Source organism: Madurella fahalii, assembly GCF_045866475.1.
Source record: "Madurella fahalii IFM 68171 DNA, scaffold_5, whole genome shotgun sequence".
NCBI classification, from domain to species: Eukaryota; Fungi; Ascomycota; class Sordariomycetes; order Sordariales; genus Madurella; species Madurella fahalii.
The window spans coordinates 3,619,960-3,643,922 of NW_027263975.1; the positions used below are offsets into that span (position 1 = coordinate 3,619,960).

General features: G+C 51.9%; 3 protein-coding genes across 3 annotated transcripts; 1 reads left to right on the forward strand and 2 right to left on the reverse strand.

Annotated features, from left to right (window-relative positions):
* Positions 1 to 14,339: 14,339 nt before the first annotated feature.
* On the reverse strand, positions 14,340 to 15,946 carry MFIFM68171_09685 (uncharacterized protein; the record flags this gene model as incomplete). The annotated part of the gene is made up of 2 exons (XM_071065104.1): positions 14,340 to 15,425; positions 15,488 to 15,946. 2 exons carry the CDS (start codon positions 15,944 to 15,946, stop codon positions 14,340 to 14,342), a joined length of 1,545 nt encoding a protein of 514 aa, XP_070921205.1.
* An 859-nt stretch (positions 15,947 to 16,805) lies between these two features.
* On the forward strand, positions 16,806 to 17,267 carry MFIFM68171_09686 (uncharacterized protein; the record flags this gene model as incomplete). The annotated part of the gene is made up of 1 exon (XM_071065105.1): positions 16,806 to 17,267. The coding sequence occupies one exon, from the start codon at positions 16,806 to 16,808 to the stop codon at positions 17,265 to 17,267; it is 462 nt and encodes a 153-aa protein (XP_070921206.1).
* Positions 17,268 to 19,036: 1,769 nt separating this feature from the next.
* MFIFM68171_09687 (uncharacterized protein) lies at positions 19,037 to 21,745 on the reverse strand (the record flags this gene model as incomplete). Its single annotated transcript, XM_071065106.1, has 4 exons — positions 19,037 to 19,043; positions 19,106 to 20,916; positions 20,964 to 21,277; positions 21,328 to 21,745. 4 exons carry the CDS (start codon positions 21,743 to 21,745, stop codon positions 19,037 to 19,039), a joined length of 2,550 nt encoding a protein of 849 aa, XP_070921207.1.
* Between the last annotated feature and the right edge of the window lie 2,218 nt (positions 21,746 to 23,963).

The following is a 23,963-nucleotide window of genomic DNA, read 5'->3' on the forward strand; positions in this document are numbered from 1 at the left end:
AGATTGTCAGTCAAGCGAAAGACGCGCTTGGACCGCCTCACTCGCCCTCCATCTGCCCCGCGTGCCCCGCGTGCCCCGCGTCACCAGATTAGCCGAGGAGCATTTCGCAATATCCCGGTATATCTCAGGCTTGGCGCCGCGCCATCATCCTCTCTCCATGTCCGTTAAGAATGGCCCGGATATACTCCCCCGCGCCTGAGAGGTGAAGGATATGGGCGATCGCAGAGTGAAGTGCGAGAAGCCGTTCCGACGGGGGCTCGATCGACGGGTGTGTAAACAGTGTTCTTGTGATAGGGAACTGGTTTGAGTAGGATGGTGGAAACAGGGTTCTGGAAGTTCGAACCCAGGATTATTTACCCCAGCATTGGGGATCCGGCACCGAAGAACCTTACAATCCTCCAGCGAATGGGGCAAAGGTAACACGCCGGTTCGTGCCATTTGCGCTAGAGGTAACGATATACTGTTTCCCTTCGATGAGCTGCCTGAGGAGACACCAGAAAAAAAGACCGGATTCCTTCTCCAGCGAGGACTTATCGTTGTGTCCAGCCTGGCGGCGCCGAGGGAGGGCCTCAAAGCAATTCTGACCCACGCCGACGAAGCAACAACTGGGCACCGTTGACCGTCTACTTTCGTGTGGATTAGCCGTCGTGCGGTTCGACCCTGATAGCGCGTTCAAGGACGCAGTCCCGCCCCGAATCTGAAAAGAAAGCCCGGGAAGCCCGGTGTGGGGGAATCAGCTCAAGGGAGATGGATAGTATCTTGATTTTCCCCGTTCTCATAAGTTGGCTGACTTCGAATACGAGTATTGCGAGCGTGTCCTTACGAATGTCGTCGACCTGGGTTTAGGTGCGGGGCACGGTGTGTTCGCGAACTGGATTCGCACGGGGATTGTTGCAATCACAGTCGATGATGTTACCATCCCGGCGTCGGACATCAGCACGCTTCTCGACCCTGAGTCACAGGTCCCTCCGGCGACTTTCGACACTGTTTCGGTCTCCGCTGCCGGTCCTTTACCAGAGGTATGGAAGAAGAAAGGTCTCTTCGTCACTGACCAATACCTGAAGGTACCGACTTCCTTGTCATTCAAGTCCGAGACTTTCACTGTCTTCATGGTGAGCACCAAAAAGCAGTCGGACTCGAGTTACGCATGCCACTCAAGGAAGTGCCGATGTTGGCGACACCCGCCACCAGCATATCACCTGTTAAGTGACCATGTAAGTTATATAAAGAGATAAATATATCAACAAGCAGAATTGAATCATTTGCCCCGTTTCCCCTCCCCAATCAGTCATTCTGGTCCCAGCATTACACTCGTACCAGGGTTCTCCATAAGCGCCTCCACTAAGCTACAACTCACTCGAAGGTGCTTTTCGTTTACTTCATCGAAACCCCTGAATAGGTCCGTCTTCGCATCGTAATAAATTCGAACCACAAAGCCATATCCAGCCGGCCTGACGTCGAGATACCTGATCACCCCCGCGGAAGCCCGCGCAATCTCAGTATCATAACCTTCCTGCCAGGAGGAAACCACAACCCGTGTCGCGGTACACGAAATGTCGGCTGTCCTTTTCGTAGGTGAGTCGCGCCAGCCATGCCGCTGAGCCCAGCTGTATTCTGTAACTCCTCCGTGGTCTTTGAGTTCAATACCTGCCTTCTCGATACGAATCCACACATTTGTCCATTCGGCAGATTTGGAGGGCCATCTTTGCTTCTTTCCCCGAGTGAGTATTCTCCCGTTCGCCCTCCCCTTTGGCGAGACTTTCGAACGGTAACGTGGGAAATACCGGGGCTGTTCCGGAAGGAGACGATCCTCGGTACTTTCAGTATCTGTGGCTGAAAGGATGCCGGTGTGACAGGACTCAGCTGTGTCCGTGCTGGAGTCGTTGAAGTAGCGATCGAGTTCTTCATCGCTGACGGGCAGTTCCTCAGTTGTGTTGCAAAGGAACATGACGCTATTGTCGTCGAGTTCAAGGTCCATAGTGGTCGAGTTGTCCAAAACCTCGTCGTCCTGAACGAAGCCAATCACGTTCCCATCGAGCCAGTTTGCTGTTAGATCCATTTCGTCCAGTAAGTAAGACCACGAATCATTGTCAAATTCCCTTCCGCTCAAATCTGACGAAAGACTGGGGGTGAGAGACGGCGGTGTTGCTGGGAACTCGTGGTAGTTACGTTCTTCTGGCTCCGGGGACAAGAGAGTATCGAAGAGTCCATTGCCTAACATAAAGGCTGACCATTCGCTCGCTCCGTCCATGGTAACAATAGAGACAAGTGCCTTTGAGTGACGGAAGAAATCAGGTGAGGGCGATTGCGAAGAGCTTCCCGTGACGAATGAACTGGGTATTAGAAGTAGAAGAAAGGAGGAGGAGATAACGACAACTGGGAAGGGAGAATGGCGTTTTATAGATCATGGGCTCCTGCAGACTCGAGCGTGAAACCATTCCGCCCCCGGCGACCTCCGGAAAGGGGGTTTGTAGATCTCTGACCAATTCGCATGAAATTGGGGCGCAGTATATGCAAATCTGATCAGCCAATGACCCGGTGATGGAATGATTGAGGTCTAAATGGGGGCGGCTGGGTGGCTATGAGCAACATGCCGTTGGTAGCCGGAAGATACGGCGAGACAATCATAACATAGAGACGCCTTCGGCAAGCAGGGAGGGAGCCCATGGAACGTTGCGACGGCGAACCAACAATGCCGTGTGATCCAGAAATACGGCGGCATAATGAACTGTGTAGCAAACAGATTATCTTAGCGTCAAGGTGCTGCGGATACCACGTCAGGCAGATATGCTGGCTCAGCAGGGAACCCTCATCTGTGTGTTCTACAACGGCCAATTTGTATTGGCACAATACGGCTCCTGCGATGGCTCCCCGGAAGGTCGAGGGGTAACCATCGTGAAAATTCCTACATGCGTCAGCCAACATCCAACGACTCAGACGGACTCGAGCATACCTACGAAGTATCTGACTCGGAGGCGTTACGCGGCGAAAGGTAAAGTCGATGAACTACTTGGCTTGGAGGCACTCGACTGGTACGCCTTTTATTGAATTCAGGGACCCGCGACTTATAGCGAAGATCATGGATTACCTTTATCCTTCGTTCCACGGAAGCACTGGCGTCGGTATCTTTGAAACTCGAAAAGGGTCCCGATCAAGCTCGAACTGCCATCGGCTCAAAGATGTAAGGGAGAGTAGTGACTCTGTTCCAGCCCTCACCTCCCCTTTTCCATTCTCCGAGCTCTGGGAGATGAGTGAACAAGAGTTTATTGACCGACTAGACAAAGCTTGACGTGAAGAGAGCGTTGTTGTATAGACCACCCATCCTATGATGTAGCCACAAATTGCACTGACAAGGAGCAGCACAAACATCAGACAGAGCACAAACGCGCTATTCTACCGCCGCGTCCGAGCAAACGCAGGAAGGTATCACACTGAGGCAATACAAACTAAGGAACGGTGATGATCCGTTACAACCTACCACCAAAGGTGCCAGGCTGCAAGGCAGCACATCTAGAGGCTGTTGGACAGTAGGGGAAAGAGGGTTGCAAGCAAGTCTGACAGAGCCGTGGATACTGTCCCAACGGGTGCTCTGACTAAGACCTCAACAGCTGTGGCAGACAATAAAATGAATCATGACACTATGGAAAGTATTGCTTGCATGAGGAACTCGAATCCTTCTAATATCTTTCGTCCCGGGAGCTATTAGCGCCTTGCTAGAGGAGGGACTACTCAGGCCTGACGAGTGACGACCACACAGAGCCGCTGGGATGCTATCTTCCCCGCTTACCAGTGGCCACCAGACAAAAAATGAATGGCTCTCGTATCAATGCACCGCGGTCCAGTGTTTTCCCTTCCAGCTACTTTCAATGGCTAAGGATCCAGTCACGTAAAGAGCCTAGCTTACACTGCCACAGCGTCATTTTCCGATACTCCAAAACAAGATCCTACGCTTACAGCCGCAAGGAAAGGTTAACGTCATACTTATTAGGAAGCTGCAACAAAGATCGGCAGTTCCGCGGGGCCCGAGATAAAAAAGGGTTTGCATGCTAGCAGGTAACGTAGCTGAGCCCCTTATGACATGGCGGATTTCTGGTGCGCTTGGCTGAGGTGGCGGATCATCGGCAAGCTAGGATTACTCTGAAGAAAACGCCTTAAGACGGGTCTTAGGCTATTCCTCACGGGAGAAAGGCTCGGGAATCCGTGCGTGTAGGACCATGTTAGGCGTTTTTTGCTTAGTGTGGATCAGTTTAGAGACTCGTCCCGATGTGAGGCGAGACCCCAACACATACGGTTTAGCTAGGAAAGGGAGGGCAGAAAGGGGCGAAAGGTCTATAAAATCCCTTGCCCCCAACCACTCTCATGGTCGCTCAACTTAGACATTTCTTCGCCAGCAGCTACTCGAGGCTTTAACAGACTTCAATCAGAATACGTTGATCCTTCGTCGTGTCGCTATCACCCCACCTCAATTAACAGCCATGGACCCCCACCCCGCTGCCCCTAACTTCCTACTAGGAGTTTTTATGCTCCTATTAGTAGGGTTTCTGTGGTATAAATGGGTTCCCACTCGGGTTTCAAGTTCTCCGGTTCAAGGTTTAGCCCACCCCAATCCTCATGATTTTGCCTTCCAGAAGCTAACGAAACCAGGAATACTCCGGTGGTTTATAGACTCATGTTTCAAAGGCGTCGTCGTTGTTTTCGATGACGATAACAACCGTTCGATTGGAGTCGGATGCAGTGAATGTCCCGTACGACTCCATCATACAACATTCAACAATGGTGACCAGGTGATCAAAATAACATACCGGCAACGCGACGAAGGTATTTATGATCGGAGCGATACGGTGCACAATATACAGAGAACCTTAAGTGAGCTAGTAAAGATGGCATCTGAGGTGCAGGGAACTCTGAAGGAACTTGAGGGTATGGGGGGCATGCAAGAGACCCTAAATGATGAAAGGTATATATTGGGTAGCTTGGAGGGAATACTGGAACAATTGTTTACCGTACTAGAGCCGATATGGGTGAATGGAGTTGGAGGGGGAGAAGTTGGGGGACGCCTCAAAGGCTGGCCCGAGAAGGTGGTGCGGAATAGCTAAACTCGCGGCTAAGGTTGGATTTGAGTCCGATGAAATCAGCCATCTCACCGCTTCGGATACAGGTCGAGAGATCGCTCAGGAAGGTTTCCTTAAAGCACGTGATCCCGAATACTTCCAGTATGACGATTTGAAGGCTATGTGACTCACTGGCGTATTCAATCTTGCCACGGAGAAACCTCGTGTAGATTCGTCACCGGTGACGCTGGTCGGCCACTCCGCGCCATCAAGCTACGCGCCCAGAACGCTGATTCTAAAAATAACTAGCTTATAATTTGCTGAAAGTTTGCTGCCTGGTGAGATGGCGATTCCCTGTGAAAATCTTCCGGGCCTGGCAGAGAGCGGGGACCAGCGCGGCGCTCGAGTACGAGCTATCGTAGCGATCGCTTTCGGTGGCTTCGTCGTAGAGTCGGATTGCAAAACTACGCGTGGAATCCCTGGCGTCTCTAATGTTGTATCGAGAGGGTTCTTCATCGAAGGAGGGCGCAGACTCGGAAGTCCGTTTACGGTATTTGAGGAAGGCATACAGGAGAAGACTATAACTAGAGGAAGCCGAGTTTATGGAAATTGAAGAGGGAAATTTCAAGGTCGGTCACATCCATACATCAACCATGAACCATTTCACATACTACTGCTTCGTCGCGCCGCTCAGAGCCCGTCCTCCCGAGCAAGGCTTGGAACCAAGTGAAGACGATGTTGCACTACGCATTGCCAGTCAACAGAGTCTCCGCCCGAAATTAGGACCGCAATAGCTAATTTCATTTCTCCCCTAACATCTAAAACGCTAAGCTTTGAAGTTGCCGTTGACTAACGTTGACAATCTGGCCCTGATTTAGACGAAGCACGAGACTGAAAATCTTCGTGGGCAGCCGTCTGTGGGTCTTGGTCACGGAGTGGATTCGGTGGCCCGTCTCGAATTGGCCCTGCAACAATATCAAGGTCGGAGCACGTGGTATAGTATTCGTCTTTACCATCAGGCAGTCCTGGAACTCCAGCCATCGTCGGCCACTGCCATACCCAGTAGATTGTATATATTGAGTCAGTTAGCACGTCTTCCGGCACCATAATGTCAGTCTCACACCACTGCTCGTGGAAAGATCCGGGTGTGCCTGGTATAGGGTTAGGAAACTCCTTCTGGCGAATTGCTGAAATCTCGCCGTCGTTGATCTGGTAGCATCGACCGTCGTCAAAGTTTTGCACAGTCAAGAGTTTACCTCGTCCATCACCTCCTGAGCCATCTGCGGTCCACCTCAGGACACCTGTGAGAAGCTCTTGGGTGCCGGGCTGGCTGGTCCCAAATACGCGCACTGTCCCTGCTGCCGGCGGCTTTCCTGGCTGGTTACCTGGCAATGTAACGTGCCCATTTTCAAGATACTTGATAGCTACATAAGAGCCCGGTGATACTTCTAGACGTGGGTAGTCGGCTGCTTGGTCATGAGTCCTCTGAGACGGTGCGCACAAAAGGTCGTTATCATCAACTCTGGTCCTTCCCGAATCATGCGGTGGCAGAAGATACGTCATAAACTTATCGTCAAAGCCCGGGCTACTTCGGGATACGTAGCCTCGGGAATAGCCATTTCTTCCGGTAAAGACTCCATCAACGATTACCGTGAGCTGCTCCGCCCAAGAGTGGGCAAGGCTCCGGCCTAAGAAAGTCGCAACAATGAAGAATGAATACATGATTAACTCAAGACGTAGCGAACAAAATAAACCAAAAATCCTTCCGTCTTATGTGTTCTGATAGATTCGTTTTTATAGCTGTTCATAGAACCCATATCTGGGACGCATAATATTATAGCCGAGGCACCAAAACAGGAGCTTATGGCTCATTTCCCCGTCGCTGGGCCCACTTCTGGGCCCTAAGCATTTGTAAGATACTAAATTTCAACACGAATAACTATTGTACGCAAAATTTGTTGCGTCAATCAACTGAATGGACGTCCATAGAGACGAACATTAGGCATTGGGTATTCCACGTCAGAGATTCTCTAACTAATTACTAGAAAAGTTGGCCATCAAGTTGAATGGCACAGGACAGGATAGCACCGGTGCTGTCAGCTCCCTGAAGGTTCTTAGATTGTGGTCCTCCTACCTGCCCTATCATGCTACAAGGTACCACCGGCCCGGACGCAGACACCAGCCAGGGGCCGCCACGGGCGAGTACGCCAAACACAGACCCATGCTGAGGGAAAGAACGGTCCGGGCGATGATGATGAGAATAAAGCAGCGGTGATACGTTACGCTTAGCATTTGACCAACATCACGGTGCTAAGGGGCTTCGTCTATATACAAGATAGACAAGGTAAAGACATAGCATGGAGGCCCCGAGCTCGCCCCATAGGAGGCAAGTAGAAGGCTACGAAAGGTATGTTCGAGATCCATGTAGAATGAGAACGTTGACTTAAAGAAGCACTGATGTCGTACATGATGTCTTTCTCTACCTCCATCGTCGAGGTTTGTCGGACTTGAGTACCTAGAATGCGGATGACAGCACTTAGGAGACATCTGCCACTCAGGGGTGACATCCTCCTCCTTGTCCTGGCAAGCGATTCCCACCCGAATTTCATCCTAGCCGAACCTCTACGAGAGACGGGTCTTCAACCGCCCCCATGCAGACGTGCTCCACTAGTGTCTCGCATGGATGCAGAGATGCAGGCAGGGAGCAGCGAGAGTTAGTCCGGCTTTCAGGGGCCAGGGTGGGAAGTCCCCTCGGAAGGTTGAAAGGGGAGCAGGTGTGTGAGCCCCTGGCACAACTTCACAAGGTCTGACTGGTTGCATCGTGGCTGAGATCTGCTTCTCCCCGGTCTGCAAGAGTTCAGCACAGGCTGTGCCATACATGATGAAAGTTTCACTTAAATCAGCCGAGCCATTCCGAACGTCAAATCAGGGGTTCGGTCTACGGTTACATTGCAGGTTTCTATCACAAACATAATATTTATAAACGGCGTCACATCGTGACAAGGGCGTCAGGCTACTTCACATAACGTTACATGAAACCACAACAACATACTAATCCACATCCTAAGTGATCCTTTTCTCTTATCTCGTTGAAGGCCCAGTAATCCACGCTAGTAAGATGACACTCTTACTCGCACTCCTTATCACTACGAGCCAGAGTGATCCGACTGACCGACTTCTGTCAGGAACCAAGGTAGTAGGAATAGGTACGGCCTATCGAGGTCTCGACGAAGGATGAAGTCGGTTTCATAACCCTCTTGCCCCTGATCCATTGGCGAGGGGCGGTGCACGCCTCGTGAGGCCGGTTGGGGTTGCCGGGGCAGCGGGAGCAAATCAGTGAGGTCCGTTGGGATCGAGCGCGGTCGCTGAAGTCTCCTTCTTGAGCATGAAGGGTGCTAAGTTACGACTTTAGAACTCCGAGGTATTGCATTAGGTAGGCCTCGGCTTTTTCTTTCCATTCAGTGACACTTACCTTGGCAGCCTGTTGGGTGCCGTTTGGTCGTTCGTGTCGAGGGAAGACCCTGCAGATGCGTGAAGATAATGGCGCCATTCCCTTCAGCCGACGCTAGCAGCGGCAGAAGCTGAGCTCATAGTCCCGTTAATATGTGGGCTAAGCCCTTAATGACCCGGCTCGGTCAGCCGTCCGCCGGCCGATGTTCGTAGATCTCCTACCTTTAGGGAAATAGGAGGGGAGGCCTGCAAGCCTTGGCCGTCGTGAGCGCCTCACAGACGGGAAATGGCCCCAGTATGTAGCTCAGGGGTGTACAGAATCAAGACAGACTCGACTTGGCTACCTTAATAGGTTAAGTCGTGCGTTATCGGTCCGGAGGGGAAAGGTATGCTGGCCGCTAGCTATAAATATGTCGCCGTCCTTCTCGTTTTCTCTTTTTCTCGTTCTCCTCGAACACTCTCACTCTCAACATTTACCAACCCTCTACAAGTCTAGACGCCATGCAAGTCAGCTTTGCCGATTCTTCTGCTACTGTGGCAAGCGATGAAATGCCACTCTTGGGACATGTTATTTTTGACTACACCATTCCGCTCCCTCAATATGTCACCTTTTCACTCGCACAGGAGTTTGGTATCCCATGCATTCCCCAAGAAACCATCTGGCTCACTGCCGACAACATCCCCATGTTTTCATCGAACTTCCATTTTGATGAAATTGGGTCGGAGCCCGGTACTTCCCCGTGGTGGTTGACCGGGCAGGGGTGGGTGCTCATTCATTCCTCCGACTCACTTTGAAGCTCACCATCCGCAGTATGTTTCTTAGTCCGGTCGATGAAATCCCATTCAATTCAGTCGGCGAAACCGTTCAGACAGAGATCTCCTCTTCCGCTAGCTGGGCAGTCCAGCCACGCTCCACACCTCATACAAGGCCGTTTCAAATTTCATCTCAAGAATCGTCATCTTCATGGGAACCATTGACCGGCGGTTCAATCGAGGAGCCGCAGAATCCGTGAGCCCAATACCTCTTTGGTGTTCTTGACTCATCGTTCTGACATAACATGCCAAGTGACGTCGGCGGCTGTTCGGACCAAGGACAGAAGAAGCTCGGTCGTAATCGAAGCAACAAATGTTGGGATCACGGTTGTAATGGACGTGGATTTTCGAACCGTAGCAACCTACTACGACACCGTCGTGAGAAGTCCAAACAGCCCAGGATGCCTTGTCCGAGCTGTGATGCCAAGTACACGCGGCGGACAGCACTGATAAGCCATATGGGAAAGCATCATCGTTGACTGCGGATCCATAGGGGCTCAGGGACCTCGATTTCTATCTTATATGTCAAACCTAGTAGTGTCTTACATTACGCCTTAAATATACAGAACGGTCTTATCTTGTCTTGCCACGGTGTGATAATTCATCCGAGCAGGTACATATTCACCACCGAAGAGCTACGAGACAAAAGGCACAAAGGCCCCTAAAATCGCGCCGGCCAAAGCGCAGCAAAGGCACCCCACGCAGAGCCCGTATACGTCGCCATGCTGCATCTGAATCCAGGAAGGTAATTGCTCAAGGTTCGACCTCAAAACGTGGAGAATGACAGTTGGGATGAAGAAGGGGACGCTTAGCATTAACCCGAACACAAGGTGAGCCGCAGCATTTAGGACCCTAGAGCTAATGATCCTACCCCCGAGAAGCCAACCATAAATTGAAGCAGTGAAGAGCGAAACGCTGATAAGTGTAGACACCATTCCTACGATCAAGGTGTCCCGGAGATAGGGACCCGTTATCTTGGAAAGGGCAGCATCAAGGGTTGCGATGTCGTCGAAGTTTTCGCTGACATGTTTCACAATGTCTGGTGGGAGAATATCAGACAGGTTAAGCGGTAAATCGTGACAGGTGACGTTGCTGGCAAGCCCCATACAGAATTTGCCTGTTCCTACCGAACAATTCTTTGGGAATATCTCCTCAATCAAATGGGGAATATCTTCGAGAGGGTTTGCTATATCCCCAACTTCGTCAGGGATATTCTCTATGTCAGGGAGCGACGTAGGGACTGCATCAGCTACACTCTCGAAACGACTCCGGGCACTCGGGAAACTATCAACTGCTGTTCGAATAGAGTTGACAAAGTCCGGTCTTCGGGGCGTACGCTTTCTAAAGATCCCGTCACTGAGAACTGTAGAAAGATGGAACTGAACTGCGTTAGGGACCGGTATTGCATATGGGGAAACGGCACACTCACTTCGAGCGTTACTACGCCTGACTTGACATTCTGTTCGCTAGAGAGTGCCAGTATACCTAGTACCAACGAACAGGCAGAGGCAAGCGCTAAAAGGATCGGCATACAATGTTTGATCCGGATCATTCTATTCGTGTTGAAGTATTGGAGTTGTTTTATGGAATGATGGTCTGGCAGAGAGCTCTTATTAATATTCGAGACAACCAAGGCCATGTTTTGGGGCCCGGGCCCCAAATTGGACTGCCCTCGAAACCCCCCAAATTGGGTACCACTCTTGGTGCAAGGGTTGAAGGTTGGAAGACATTGATCACGTTACAGCAGTACAGTAGCCTGTTGTTCTCTATGGTAATCGAGAACAAACTGAGCTCGTCGCAGCTGCATCTAAGAACTTAAATCCAGCGGTGTTGCTGGTGCAGGTATATACCTAAATCTCCCATCCCCGGGCAGGCAAGTGCGCTAACATGCCTACGTAGGCGAAAGTCGCGACACTGTTCCCGACGATAGCGACGTGTCAGAGCCTTCGGTCACCAGTGGGCCTGGCCCAGACGATGAGTTTGCAAACGAGCAGCAACAGAGAGGTAGCCTAGGGTCTTCTCCAGAGACGTTGTCTGGCTCTCCCCAGCCGTCCAAAAAACCATGCGGAACGACGTCGAATCACGACGGTTCTATATGCCTTGACAACGAGCAATGGGATAGGCGGTTCCCATTTTCATTCGCAGCGATCCGGCGGAGACGCGCCGCTCAGTCACAATCCATGCTGGACCCTCATGGTCAGCCTCAAAGTCCACGCCCGCCCGCCTCTGGTCTTAGGTTTAAATCCCAACAGCAGTCCAATGGCCACTGCCTTTCTCAGCACTGTGATCGCTGCGGCGACAGCAGTCAGACGGGCAGCCCAAAGCACTATCGTCTGGTTCTAGATGACAGAGAAGAGCGTACACGTACACCTACACTGCCGGATGACGAGAGCACTAGCGAGCTCGAACCAGCGGATACCGAGCCACGCCTTCGGCCCTAGAGCCTATGTGATGCCGCCTCCAGTCGTTGGGTCGGTCCACAACTGAGGTCCGGCAGCTGCCGCCTCTCTCAACATCGTGATCACCATGACGACAGCGATCTGGCGAGTGACGGAGAACGTCATCCTCTCGTTCCGGACCACAGAGAGCAGGATGAGGATGGCCCCCCCGCCCCCCAAGACTGTCGAGCTACGTCCAAGTCGACCAGTGAGAAGACAACGCAGCAGCAAAGCAACCTGGCTCTAGCGACAGAAGCTTCGCTGGTGAAGCCTGCGGGGATCCTCCTCACCCCCAGCACTAGGGCGACGCATCGGAAGCACGTGTCATTCGGCCACGACATAAAGCAAGGCTCTGGAACAACGAGGGCAAGTACCACCGAATTGCCCGACGAGGAGCAGGTCGACCTTCAGCAGAACACCGGTCGTTGTCAACGGCGGCGTCGTTGCGATACTAACAGCAAGGAGGACCGCTTTCCTATTGTGGGAAGTGACGCCAAGCAAGGCAAAGATAGGGATATCATTCAGCCGCCACAAGGAAAGTGCCGCAAGGTGAACACAGCGCCCAAGAGGCAGGCACGTCTTCGCACCAACTCCCTATCGCTACAGGCTCAACAACCACCACCAACCCAAGGTCCGAAGCGCCGCCAAAGCCAGCGCAGAATTTCCAAGCCGCAATCTTCAGGGGCGTCCGCTTTGGAAGAGGAGACACTTGAGGCCGCTTTCGCAAGCTTTGAGGAATGGCCACTTAAAACGGTCCTCAAGCGCGTTTGGGTGGGCGGGATGGCGACGTTTCAGGTGGAGTTCACGTGGAATCCTTGTACGAATCATGGACGACATAAACGCGCACCAGAAAATCCGCAGCGCAAGTCACCAGCAGGGAGGATTCCTTCAACGGCGCACGCTCTCTCTTCAAGAGTTGCCTCCACAACTAAGAAGGTTCAAGGCAACACGTATTTTAACGTCGAGGAGATTTTGAAGTGGCGACAGGGAGAAGAGGGACTAGAGTACCTAGTTAAGTGGACAGGATATAGGAAGAAGCACAATTCTTGGGAACCCCCTGCGCATTTCAAGCAATGTTTTAAGATCTTGGAGCAGTTCCACCAGGACGAGGGATTGCCTCCGCCTCAAATGTAGATTTAGGCTGAATTTAGGGATAGTTAGGGTAGCTTGTCATTACTTGGGAACAAAGCAGAGATTTATATGCTTCATGTGATATGCACACAAGAGGCCATTTTGTGAGTGCAGAGAAGATGCCTTATGCAGGGAACGCAACTGAGAGGCCCGTAGCTGCAACCCACCATCACGCCCTCTATCATGCCCTCTGCCAATCATGCCCTCTGCCAATCATGCCCTCTGCCAATCATGCCCTCTGCCAATCATGCCCTCTGCCAATCATGCCCTCTGCCAATCATGCCCTCTGCCAATCATGCATGCTTAGTTGTACACAGTTCCTGGTTTATGTTTCAGTGGACAAGCCGGCATTCCAGTTTTAGCATCAGCACGGAAGCCAGGACGCAGCCTTCCAGTCGGCTTTCTGGCCGCAAAAGCGTAACCAAGCACTTAGCGCAGTACTTCAGAGTCACCTCGGGAGGCGTCTTACGGCAAATTCATCCAACCATCAAATACCGCCGCCAACCCAAGGCCTAAAGCGCCCACCAAAGTCAGCGCAGCATTTCCAAGCCGCGATCTTCAGGGGGTCTCCCTTGGGAGAGGACACAGCCGAGGCCGCTTTCGCAAGCTTTGAGGTCTTAGCTTGGAAAGGCGATGAGCGAGTTGGCATTTGGGCATCAAGACCAAAGTGGGATGCTTTGCGGTGCTAAATCAAGCGAGTGTGCGGGGAAGCAGATGCGCCCAAGAGGTACACGTGCGGGTGGCTTCATGCCACGGTTTATGTACTGTACAATCAAGAGATGGCCCCGATTGGGCAACCTTGGCAACATGCCCTGAGCCAATTGTCCCCTGAGAGCAGTGGGTGTGTAAGCGACGGCCGCAAGGCGGTAGATGCCTCAGGGCTGAGTGGAGGAAGTCAGTTAGGCAAGAACATTGGCTGCAACCGTGAACTTTTCCTCAGGGTTGAGCATTAAAACAAGTTGAGCATTCTGGCAGCCACTCACCTGCAGCGCACAGCTGAGCGACGAGCCAACCACAGCACGCGAACCGCTGACCTTCTTCCCCTGCACAGGAATGTCAACCACCACTGCCCCGAATCTGCAAGCGCCCCCACTAGGTAATCTGTACAATCGCCCACCACAGCCAATCGGGAAGAGCCGCTTAACATCTTGACAGAAAGGTTCGGATTGACTCGCCGACTGCCGAAAGAGGGGTAACAGGACTCGGGAGCTATGTCCACATCGGCCCGAAACATGAACCCTCGCATTGGTTGGGCCGAAGCACAGCCACCTTGGACCCCCCTCCGGCGCTCTCATTTACCCCCAACTGGAACTCTTATCACGGAATCCGCCAAGACCGGCTCCATCACGGTGTTGCTGGTTTTTCAGGGACATGCCTCAATTACTGATACCGATTTGCTGCATCTGACTCAATCCGAAAGTCTAGCCTCAGCTACTATAATTAGTTACCTTAATCCTCAAATCGCCCTTTTGAACAGGGAGCCCAGTTCTTTCTCATACTTTTCGTTGTCGGCGACCTTGCTCCTGACGACGGCGGCGGACTCCTGGCACCAATACTCAGAGAGAACTTCCTCCACCTTGCAAGAAAAGGGACAGTACCTAGGAGAAACGTGATCCTCTACGAGGTAGAAGATAGCATCCACGGATGTAAGACAATGCCAGAACCACACCGCCCCAGACTCCCAACCTTCGCGCATAATACGCGCCAGCGCTGGCTTATCGCCCCCGCTCATCGCACCCTCCTCCTTCTCTAGTATGTCCATGAACTCCCGACGGACCTGGTCAAACTGGGAGAGGTCGTCCCCAACGAGCTCGTCGATGCAGCGTCCCGTGAGCCAGTAAGGCACGGCAAGCATCTCCACAGGTAGGGAGCAGATCCACTCCAGATCAATTAGGCAGGTGATGTTCCAGTCGTCGTCGACCAAAATGTTGCTTGCGTGGAGGTCGGTGAGCTGGAGGTGGAAGGGCCCGGCACGGCGCTCCCGGGAGACGTAGAAATGCGAGACTGTCCTGAGTAGCGCCCTGGCGGCCATCTGGCCACGGCAGTCGGCGGCGTCGAAGACGGCATTCCGGTGGGCAAGGAAGCTCCCGTCGTGGAGCGCGAGCATATCTGCGATGAACGGCTCAGGACAGCTATACGTTTCGTCACTCGGTATCGTCCTCGGCGCGCCGCCGTTCTCCAGGATGGCGACGCAGCAGGGCAGCGGCCGGTTCGTCAGCGTCACCGTGCCGTCGGCGTTGAACCGAAATGAACCTATCCGAGGCTGCGGGACGCGGGCCAGGGAGAGGATCAAGCGGGCCAAGCCACGGAACAGCGTTCGCTGCTTGGTCTGGTCGGCCCGGCGCTCCCTCCATGTGTCAGAAAGCATACGCCCTGTATCCGGGCCAACGTACTCAAGCAGCATATATGCGGCAGAAAGATGCAGGCCGGTGGGGTGGGCGGCGTAGCGTGAGAGGGTCTGGTACCTGAGGAAGCAGCGGAGGTGGCGTCGGATTGCGCGCCAGAAGCGAACGTAAAACGGCATTTGTCGCTCATGTGTAAACTGTCAGAAGATGAGGTTAGCGCGGAAGATGAGGTCGGCGGCGCAAAGTCCAGGCGACCTACATGGCGATGGTCAGAGAAGCCGAAGCCGTACAGGTGCGGTATGCGGACATCGGGGCACCAGTCCTGCATCCACGCGTACGTCCCTACCTCGCAGCTCAGCTTCTCATCCACTGTGCCTGGGTACCTGGCTTCTGCGAGCTTGTGTGGCATGGGGCAGCGAAAGATGAGCCTCCTGGGAACGCTGTGGGCGCCTCCCGACCGCGTCTCGACCGGCACACAGACGTTGAAGCCGCCTCGGATCCATCGGTCGCGTGGTGCAACAGTGCAAGAATCCCTATCGCCAAGCCATAGATGGTGCCTGACAAGAGACTCGATCGTTCCCCTGCTGTCCCAGAGCACCCGGCAGAGCTCCTCCGCAGCTGCCAAATGCGTTGCCTGGTTGATGACGTCCGCGTTCTTCCTGAGGGCCGACGAATAAGTGATGGGCCCCCGGTGGTCTAGCCGAATGGTGGCTGGCATCGGTCAGGATCAGGCGCGCCTGACTACGATGATGGCAGGATGCTCGGGCGAGGGGTATGCGACGCGTATTGTTGGGCGCGCGACAAGGGAGGGATCGATGTTGACTTGAACGCGGGACCCTGCATGGGTGCCCCAGTTTTCGAGCGAGTACCGATTGACTGCGCAGTACGGAATACAGTTATTCCGCAGAGTATGTACAGTCAACGGAGAGCTTTGGACAAATAGGGCTGTCGCAGGCACCACGTGACTATTGAACGATGATTACTCAGCAGGCAAATGCGAAGGGCTTCGACGGCCATTGACCTCCGGTGTGTATTTTTTCTGTTCAACACATTACGAGCATATACGGAGTATAATGTTCTCACGGTGGAAGAAATTTTTGTGGATCCGTGTGTTGCTTGGTGCTAGTAGCAGGCTACAGGACGCAGGGCTAGACGTTATCTTATCAGTTGCACGTGGACAAGTGTTGGGCGGCCCAGCCAACTGGCCCGAGAACATGTAGCCGATTACCCCGCGCTGTCCCACGTGCCACGGCCCGGGTGTGGCGTTGTCCCCAGGCGCTCGGTTCGGTGCAAGATGAAAAGAGACGCTCTCCTCCACTGGTTCGGCGCTCTCAAGAGCCAAGGATCAACTAAGGCACCTCATCCAATCCGAGATCGAGATAGACGATCCCACGCAAAACGTCTCATCAATGCCGCCGACTTCTAGACCACCTACTCAAGGGTTTCGTATACGACCCTAATAGGTGTGTGTATTCGGAACTCGAATTCGAGGCAGCGACAGGCGGTCGCGACGTCCAAATTGCGGAGCATGGCTTTGCTGATTGCTCCCACTGAGGTTCCGAAACGACTGTCCGTCAATGAGATGGCCGAGCTTGAGACCACTCCGGAGCAAAGTCGTGGAACTGAAAGGCTACATCTTCACTCTGCGCAACCGGCTTGCTCCGGCAGAGAAAGAATGTGAGCAAATCCGACACAGCGCACGCGCCGCAGAGCACCACAGAGACGACGTCGCTATACAACAAGATCTAAGACGCGAGAACTCGATTTTAAAAGACCAGTTTACGAAGCTGTACCGCCAGCGACAGTCTATCGTGTTGGCAAGAGCGGACTCCCTGGGTCCGTCGGACGAGACTATCCGAGAGTTTGAGCTCATCAACATCGATGTGAAGGATGCGTGTTCTTCAGTCGATGCAGGCATCCCCAACCCGGTCGATATCGAGGTCGTGGGAGAGAGCGACAACGTGTTAGATATGTGGCCCGACGACTGGCGCGTTGCGGCTTCGGTCAGCTCGTTTCCTCGGCTGCAATTCAGAATTTAATGTGACACAGACGCTTGGGTTTGTTCTCCAACCTCGGTGCGCAATTGACCAGTCCATATACAAGGTCTGGCATGCGTTCAGTTGAGCCCAGCTTAGAAGCTAATGCAAGCCCTCTCTAATGGCCAAGTATAAAACTTTGCGTCCCACTAGTTGTTCTGTCGGCTGTCGTAAAGGCTGATTACCCTATTTAGGAGCCGGTAATACTGTATAAGATGCATAGGCACAGTATGATCCGACGGATAGTTCGGATGGTGCGGGCGGAGTATGCTATCTAACCATTTGATCGTCGGCTAGCTCAGTTCAGCTAGAGAGGCCTCGCTCGAAAATGGCTGACGGCACGAATGATTATTTCCTTTAAGTCTGGGTTGAGAACCACTCAGCCCTGATCGGTGGCCCCGGGAGGAGTATTATAAGATACTCCCTGGGACTAGACAAGGTGGTGCCGCTACTAGAAGAGTTGAGGAAGGATACATCCGAAGGAGGATCCAACTGCACCTAAAGGGCGGAGCCCGTTGTAGATTTTGCATACATTCGACGTCTGAACTCTCGCAGTTGTAAGCGCTTCCCTTGCTGGCTGCGAGCCGTCTTGATATACGGAATGTGCAAGACAGATGGCAGTAGGAGAGCTATGCTTATTTGCATTCCTCCTACGCTGCCTCCATAGCTCGAGTGGCTGATGCGAGATTCTTGTGATGCGTGTCCGCCTTGTTGTGGCGATACAACAGGGAAGCAGGCAATCCCATCTCTTGACAATCATGCTCATACACATTGATGATTCAAACTATTGGGGAACGACGCTATGCCACGAGGATCCGACGGCCTAGGATACTATGTCCTAGGATATACTGCATCCTAGGATAGAATGTACCGGGATATACGACGTCCTAGAATACCATGTCCTGGGATATACGGTGTCCTAGGATAGAATGTACTGGGATATCGGGATGTCCTAAGCTATTGAATGTACTAGGATATCGGATGTACTAGGGTATCGGATGTACTAGGATATCGGATGTACTAGGATATCGGATGTACTAGGATATCGGATGTACTAGGATATCGGATGTACTAGGATATCGAAATCCTGGGCTATTCATGTACTGGGATAGAATGTGCTAGCATCGAATGTACTGGGATAGCATGAGCTGGGACATTGAATACCGGTCCAAAAATGGGACTCTAGAGCGGCTCTCGGGACCACAAACGTGTCCCAGAGTCATGATAATATGTTTATATGCGTTTATGGCTGGAGAACCAACCGCAATCTACCCCGCTGTTAACAAAACGAAAGCGCATAAATTTCGGTCAGCAGACCCAATCTTAAACTAGTTACTATAATTTACAATGCGAACCGTGGAATTTTAGGATGTCCTAGACTATTGAATTTACTAGGATTGAATATCACAGGACATGGCATCATGTATTACCCTATTTTCGGGAATGTTGGCGCTTGGGTGCCGGGGGGCCTGTATCTAATTCTTCAACCTGTTCCCTTGGAAGCTGATGAATAGTTTCGACCTCCCAATCTGGTAGTAGATAAACAGTGTAAGATCCATTCGAACTGATCCTCTCAAAACAGTTCTGGGGAGTTAACATGCGAAGATGATGATCAAAAATGCCGATTTTCTTCCTTAAATACTTTGACGCCACTCGCTGAACCTCTGACGGTTCTTCCGGGTTCACCAAGAGTTCATGCGAAACAACCCAATTCAGATGCTTGAATGCTATGCGTACTTTCCCAGAGTTCGGGGCCCTGTCATCGGAGTGTTCTATGATCTGTATGCATGTTAGCGTGTCTTCCTAAAGTTTGAACCAAAGAACATGCCTCTGGACCTGACTGCTCCGGTAGTGCTACTGAGCCAGTTTGCTGTTGCTGCTGTTGTTCTTTGATTCTTTTGCGCTGTTCTATTTCTTTCGCGGCCAGCTCATCAACGGCTGATTGAAGCTCCCTCTCCGCCGTAGCTAACCTTTCGGTTCTGGTATGAAGATCATTCTCCTTGGCGCTAAGCTGGTCCACCCGGGCCTTCCTCTCACATTCCTCTGCGTTCAGCTTTTCCAGAGACGACTGCTTGGCAAGCTTCCTTGTTTCCAGTTCTTGGAGCTTCTCTGCCAGCCGCCTCAGTCTTCCTTGCCGTTCTTCTTCGGCTCTGGCGGACGTGTTCTGCGTGCCTATAACAAGGCGATTGGTTCTGATTTGCTCTTCCAAACCTTGTTGTAGGTTCTGTAGCTGTCCGACCCTGTGCTGCTGGCTGGCCTCTTCCGCTCTCAGCTGGTCTACTTGCCTCGTCAGGTCGACTTCTTCGTTCTTAAGACTTTGAACGTGACTTTCCAGATCGTGTACCTCCTTTTTAGTCTTTCGAAGGCGTTCTTCTGTCTCAGGTAATGATTGTTCAAGTTGTTCCAGTCTAGTTTGTTGCTCTGACTGTTTGCTTGTGAGTAACTGGACCTTGGCGTCGAGTTGCTGCACCTCTGCTCTCGCGGCATCTAGCCGCTCACGATAGCCTCTTTCCTGGGCTTCCAGCTCCGAAAGCCTATCCGGTTGCTCTTCTAGTTGCAGAGTTTCGCCGGTATTCCTCGGTCGGCTTGGTTTTCGTCGCCCCTGGGCTCGATGATTATTGAATTCGAAGTCTCCATCAGAGTCCTCTAGGTCGCCAAGATTAACACCTAGTTCCTTCCCAAAGAAAGAGAAATAGATGGATCGCTGAATGAAAAACGAACTTAAAGATGTGCCTTGTTGCTCAAGGGGCCTGTGGAGCTGATCTAGGAATATTGATGATCTGTCTCGCAGTTGATCAGCGTCGTTGGGCACGCCGCATCGATTTGGAGGCTTCTCATGTTCGTCGATGTCGATATCCATCGTGCCATCTTCATCCTGAACCGGTTCCGCCTCCTGAATCACGTTGACTATTTGCGTAACGCATTCATCGGGGTTTTCATATCTATACTGGTCAGGCTTTCTGACAGTTTTGAGGAAGCGATAGGCCATCTCTCTATCAGGATCGCGATGAGCTAAGTCGTGGATCTCCTCGGAGTGAAACCCAAACTTTTGTGCCAGCGATGCGAATTCGAATAGCACAGTCTCATCTGTTTCGCCAGCTATAGGTCCTGCCAGCTTTTTCTTGCCTTCATTTGGCACTGCTCGGTATTCCCGGAAGGCGACGAGCCATAGTTGTCTGTATAGTAGGTCAAGACGATTGGCGGCGTTGGCTCGAGCGTATTTGAAGTTGGTCCGCGATACTTGAATCGGGCATCTCCCAGACGGCAGGCTCAAGTCCGAAAACCCGCCTTCTAGAGCAGAGAAGATTGTTTCACCACGTTTCGGACGTATCAGCCGCTTCATACAGTCCGCAGGACCTTTCAAATACTTCAAGTTTTCGAAGAACGCGAAGAGCGATGGAACCAAGCAATCCGTAGTTGCCGAGCGCAGCCTGGCCCAAATATCATCCCGCTCACGGTCACTGAAGGCTTTCAGCAGCTCGCCGGCTTTGATGCGGCCAAAAAGCGCTTGTGCCTCTGCCTCGCATGCACCCGGTGCCGTCAAATGCAGCGCCTCCACATCGGCTCTTGTGACTCTACGCATCGCATCTTCGTCGTTGCCAAATACAAAATAATAGAAATCTCTTATTTCACCAAGGCAAAAGAGGAGCAACTAGCCGATTAGCCCTCTGTTGTGAGACTTTTGGAGATCGCACTTACGTCATGGCACTTTAAACAAACCATCTTGTTTATCGCGCTGAGCCTCATACCTCCATAAAGCGCCGGAATGTGACGGAAAGCATCAAAGGCAGGCGCAAACTGCGCATGGTTCAGTAGCTGTTCAAGCCGTTCCTTCCTGTTAGTTGACTCCGACGCGGTAGCTAACCGAGCCCACCATCGCATCTCAAAGTACGGGTTTTTGGTCCCGAAAACACCCTGGAACTCTCGTATCTTATAGTAGAACTCCCCGTCATCTGGTTTCCTCTCGTTCGTATATTCATCAATCAAAGCATATTTCAGTTCTTTGCTGATATCTGTACCAACGGTGAGCAACTGCCAGAATCACAACTTTAACCAAACTTACTTGCAGGATACAGGTCAACAATCCACCGCTTTTCTGTATAAGGTGGAGTATGACGGGCTGCCTCCACCCTATGTCGGCCCCGAAGACACTCTAAGCGAAATGCGCGTGGGAATTCCAGCTTAGCATGATCCCCCGGAACGGCAGACTGGAGACGTTCCAGGGATAGTCCGGATAAGTTCAAGCATTGGTGTAGGGGATTCTCGTCAATGATGGCAGGTATTCGATTGGGAAGCTCGTCTGGTCTGCATCCCCTTTCGAGGCGAAACACTCTCTTGAGACGCTCAACGTTTTCTAGGCTTAGTGTCTTAGAATGTGGGAACGATAGCACATTGAGGTTGATGCTAGCTGTTCCTATGCGTTTGATGGCCTTTTCAGTCTCGATGCGTTGAGACACGAATGTGAATCCTGTACGGGACATGTTGCTGTGTCTCGGCATTAGCCTCTAGGTGATGGTGCGGGTTCAACAGCGTCTTTTGGAGTTGGAAGCGGTCCCAAGGGCAAGTGTCGTATTTTGATCCTAGTAACTGACTCCCCTCCTAGTCTACCCAAGGCCGTGTTAGGGCTAAATTTTGGGCCAAGCATGGACACCAGCTGTTCCTTGCGGAATTCTTAACGGAGGGGACTGGTTTTGGGCTTCTTGAAACTGGACCCGCAAATAGGACCACCTGCTTAGTTCCTTTTAAAGCGCCTCGTCTGCCTCCTGGCTTGGTAAGAACGCTTACAATTGAACTCTCAAGTCCCAACACCGAAAGTTAATTGCTGCCACGACAAAAGTATAAGAGAACGAGTGACCTAGGAGCCATGGCATCAGAGAAGCACAAGCGTGACACAATTTTCCCGGGAAGTCGCGGATGGGTTGATCTCTTCGACAAGCGGTCATTATCTCCGAGGCAGGCCAAAGAAAGCCTAATAGGAGTACCCCACCATAAAACTTACCGCGCGGAAGAAGCACCTGTAATTTCTCCCACATCTACTATCGACACTCATCATGAACCAACAGTACCTAACATCAAGACACGCGAAGCGCGATCGGTGGCTCTGGAGCCACTTCGGGAGAGGTATCAGATGATTTACAAGCTCCAGTTCGGCGGCAGCATTTATTTTTCGGTGGCTCGGGATACTTCCCCTTCTCCACACGGTCGGTCATCCCTTGTTATCGTCCAAAAACTCCTGGGGCATGACGCTGAAGGCCAGGTACGATCCATCCAAAAAATCAATCACCCTCGCTTTCTTCCTTGCCGAGATGTGTTTTCCTTCGAGGGGTCTTTCGCTGTTGCGTTTGACTTCGTTTCACTGTCGCTCGCAGAGCTTGCAGCGAATCCTCTGTTAGACGAGCTACTGTTGGCGTCAATACTGGGCCAGGTAAGCTACTATCGCACCCCTGTATAAACGCTGGTTGACCTTGTGCAGGTTCTCGAGGGACTCTCGTATCTAGAAAAACAAGGGCTCGAGCATGGCCAACTGACATGTTCCAACATTCTTCTTGATCAATCCGGAATCGTGAAACTGTGTAGGTTAGCAAGGACGGCGCCGACCGGAACGATATCTAACATGAGGTCACAGGGGGTTATGAACATTGTCGACCTCGTTCAAAGAATAGCCGGGATATCAAGGCTCTAAGCTCTATAATGATGGAGTTAATGCAAGGGTATGCAAAAGAAGACGGCGCCATCGGGATAGACAACTTGAACCGCTGGCCATCTGACTCCTATGCGGTCGACTTTCTCTCTACGACGACATACGCAACCGAGATAAGTCAGCTTGTCAATGTTCGAATGTTCTTATCACTCTATTTAGCAGCATACTGACTCCCAATAGCATGACCTTGTGCAACTTCCCTGGCACCCGAGTCTGTTGGAAGGTGTCGTTTCTCTAGCCAATCTCTGGGCGAGTCGGGGGTATAAGTATCCTGCATAATCAAGGTGGTCTCTCTCTTCCCCGAGAAGTGTTTCTATTCGAGTATCAATGATGAGAAAACGCAAGGCTGGTGAGCTAGAGGCGTAGAAAATCATGGGTCGGGTAGTCAGTTTGCAGAAGCTATGTCATTAGGCAGTTACGCTGTATCCAATCTCCGTAGATTTGGGGTCCCTTCCGGTCCACCACAATGCACTCGCTGATATAACCGCTAGAATCCGCATCAGGTAGCATCAAATAAGCCTTTCCCAGCCCCAATAAAAGTTTTGACGAGAGTAGAGTCTTATATCCGAGCCAAAACAGCTAACCTAGCGCCCTCCTCGTTTACCTACTGGCCTACGGTCCAACAGTTAAAGGATAACCTTGTCCGTCTTTAATCTTGGCCAACCAAATCAAACGTCATTCGTTTACCAGACCAGGCTTGAGATCGCTACCTGCACCAAAAGTAGAGAAAGATCTGTCCACGGAGGTATGACTCCAGCTCCGTTCGTGGTAGTGTCAAACGATGTAGGGGATGGAAACGAAGGAGTCAGGGGTCGGGTAAAGTTGCCAATACCCAAAGTGGCATTTTCTGGACTGGTACTTTCCGCGTCAAGCCCATGCAGGGGAGAGGTTGTGCCTCCTGCCCGAAGTTTTGGAATTATGGTCGTCCAAGACCCAAAGAGAAATGAAATGAGTTGCAGAGTTCTCATGTTGATACAGTACTTTGGGAGCTCGGAAAA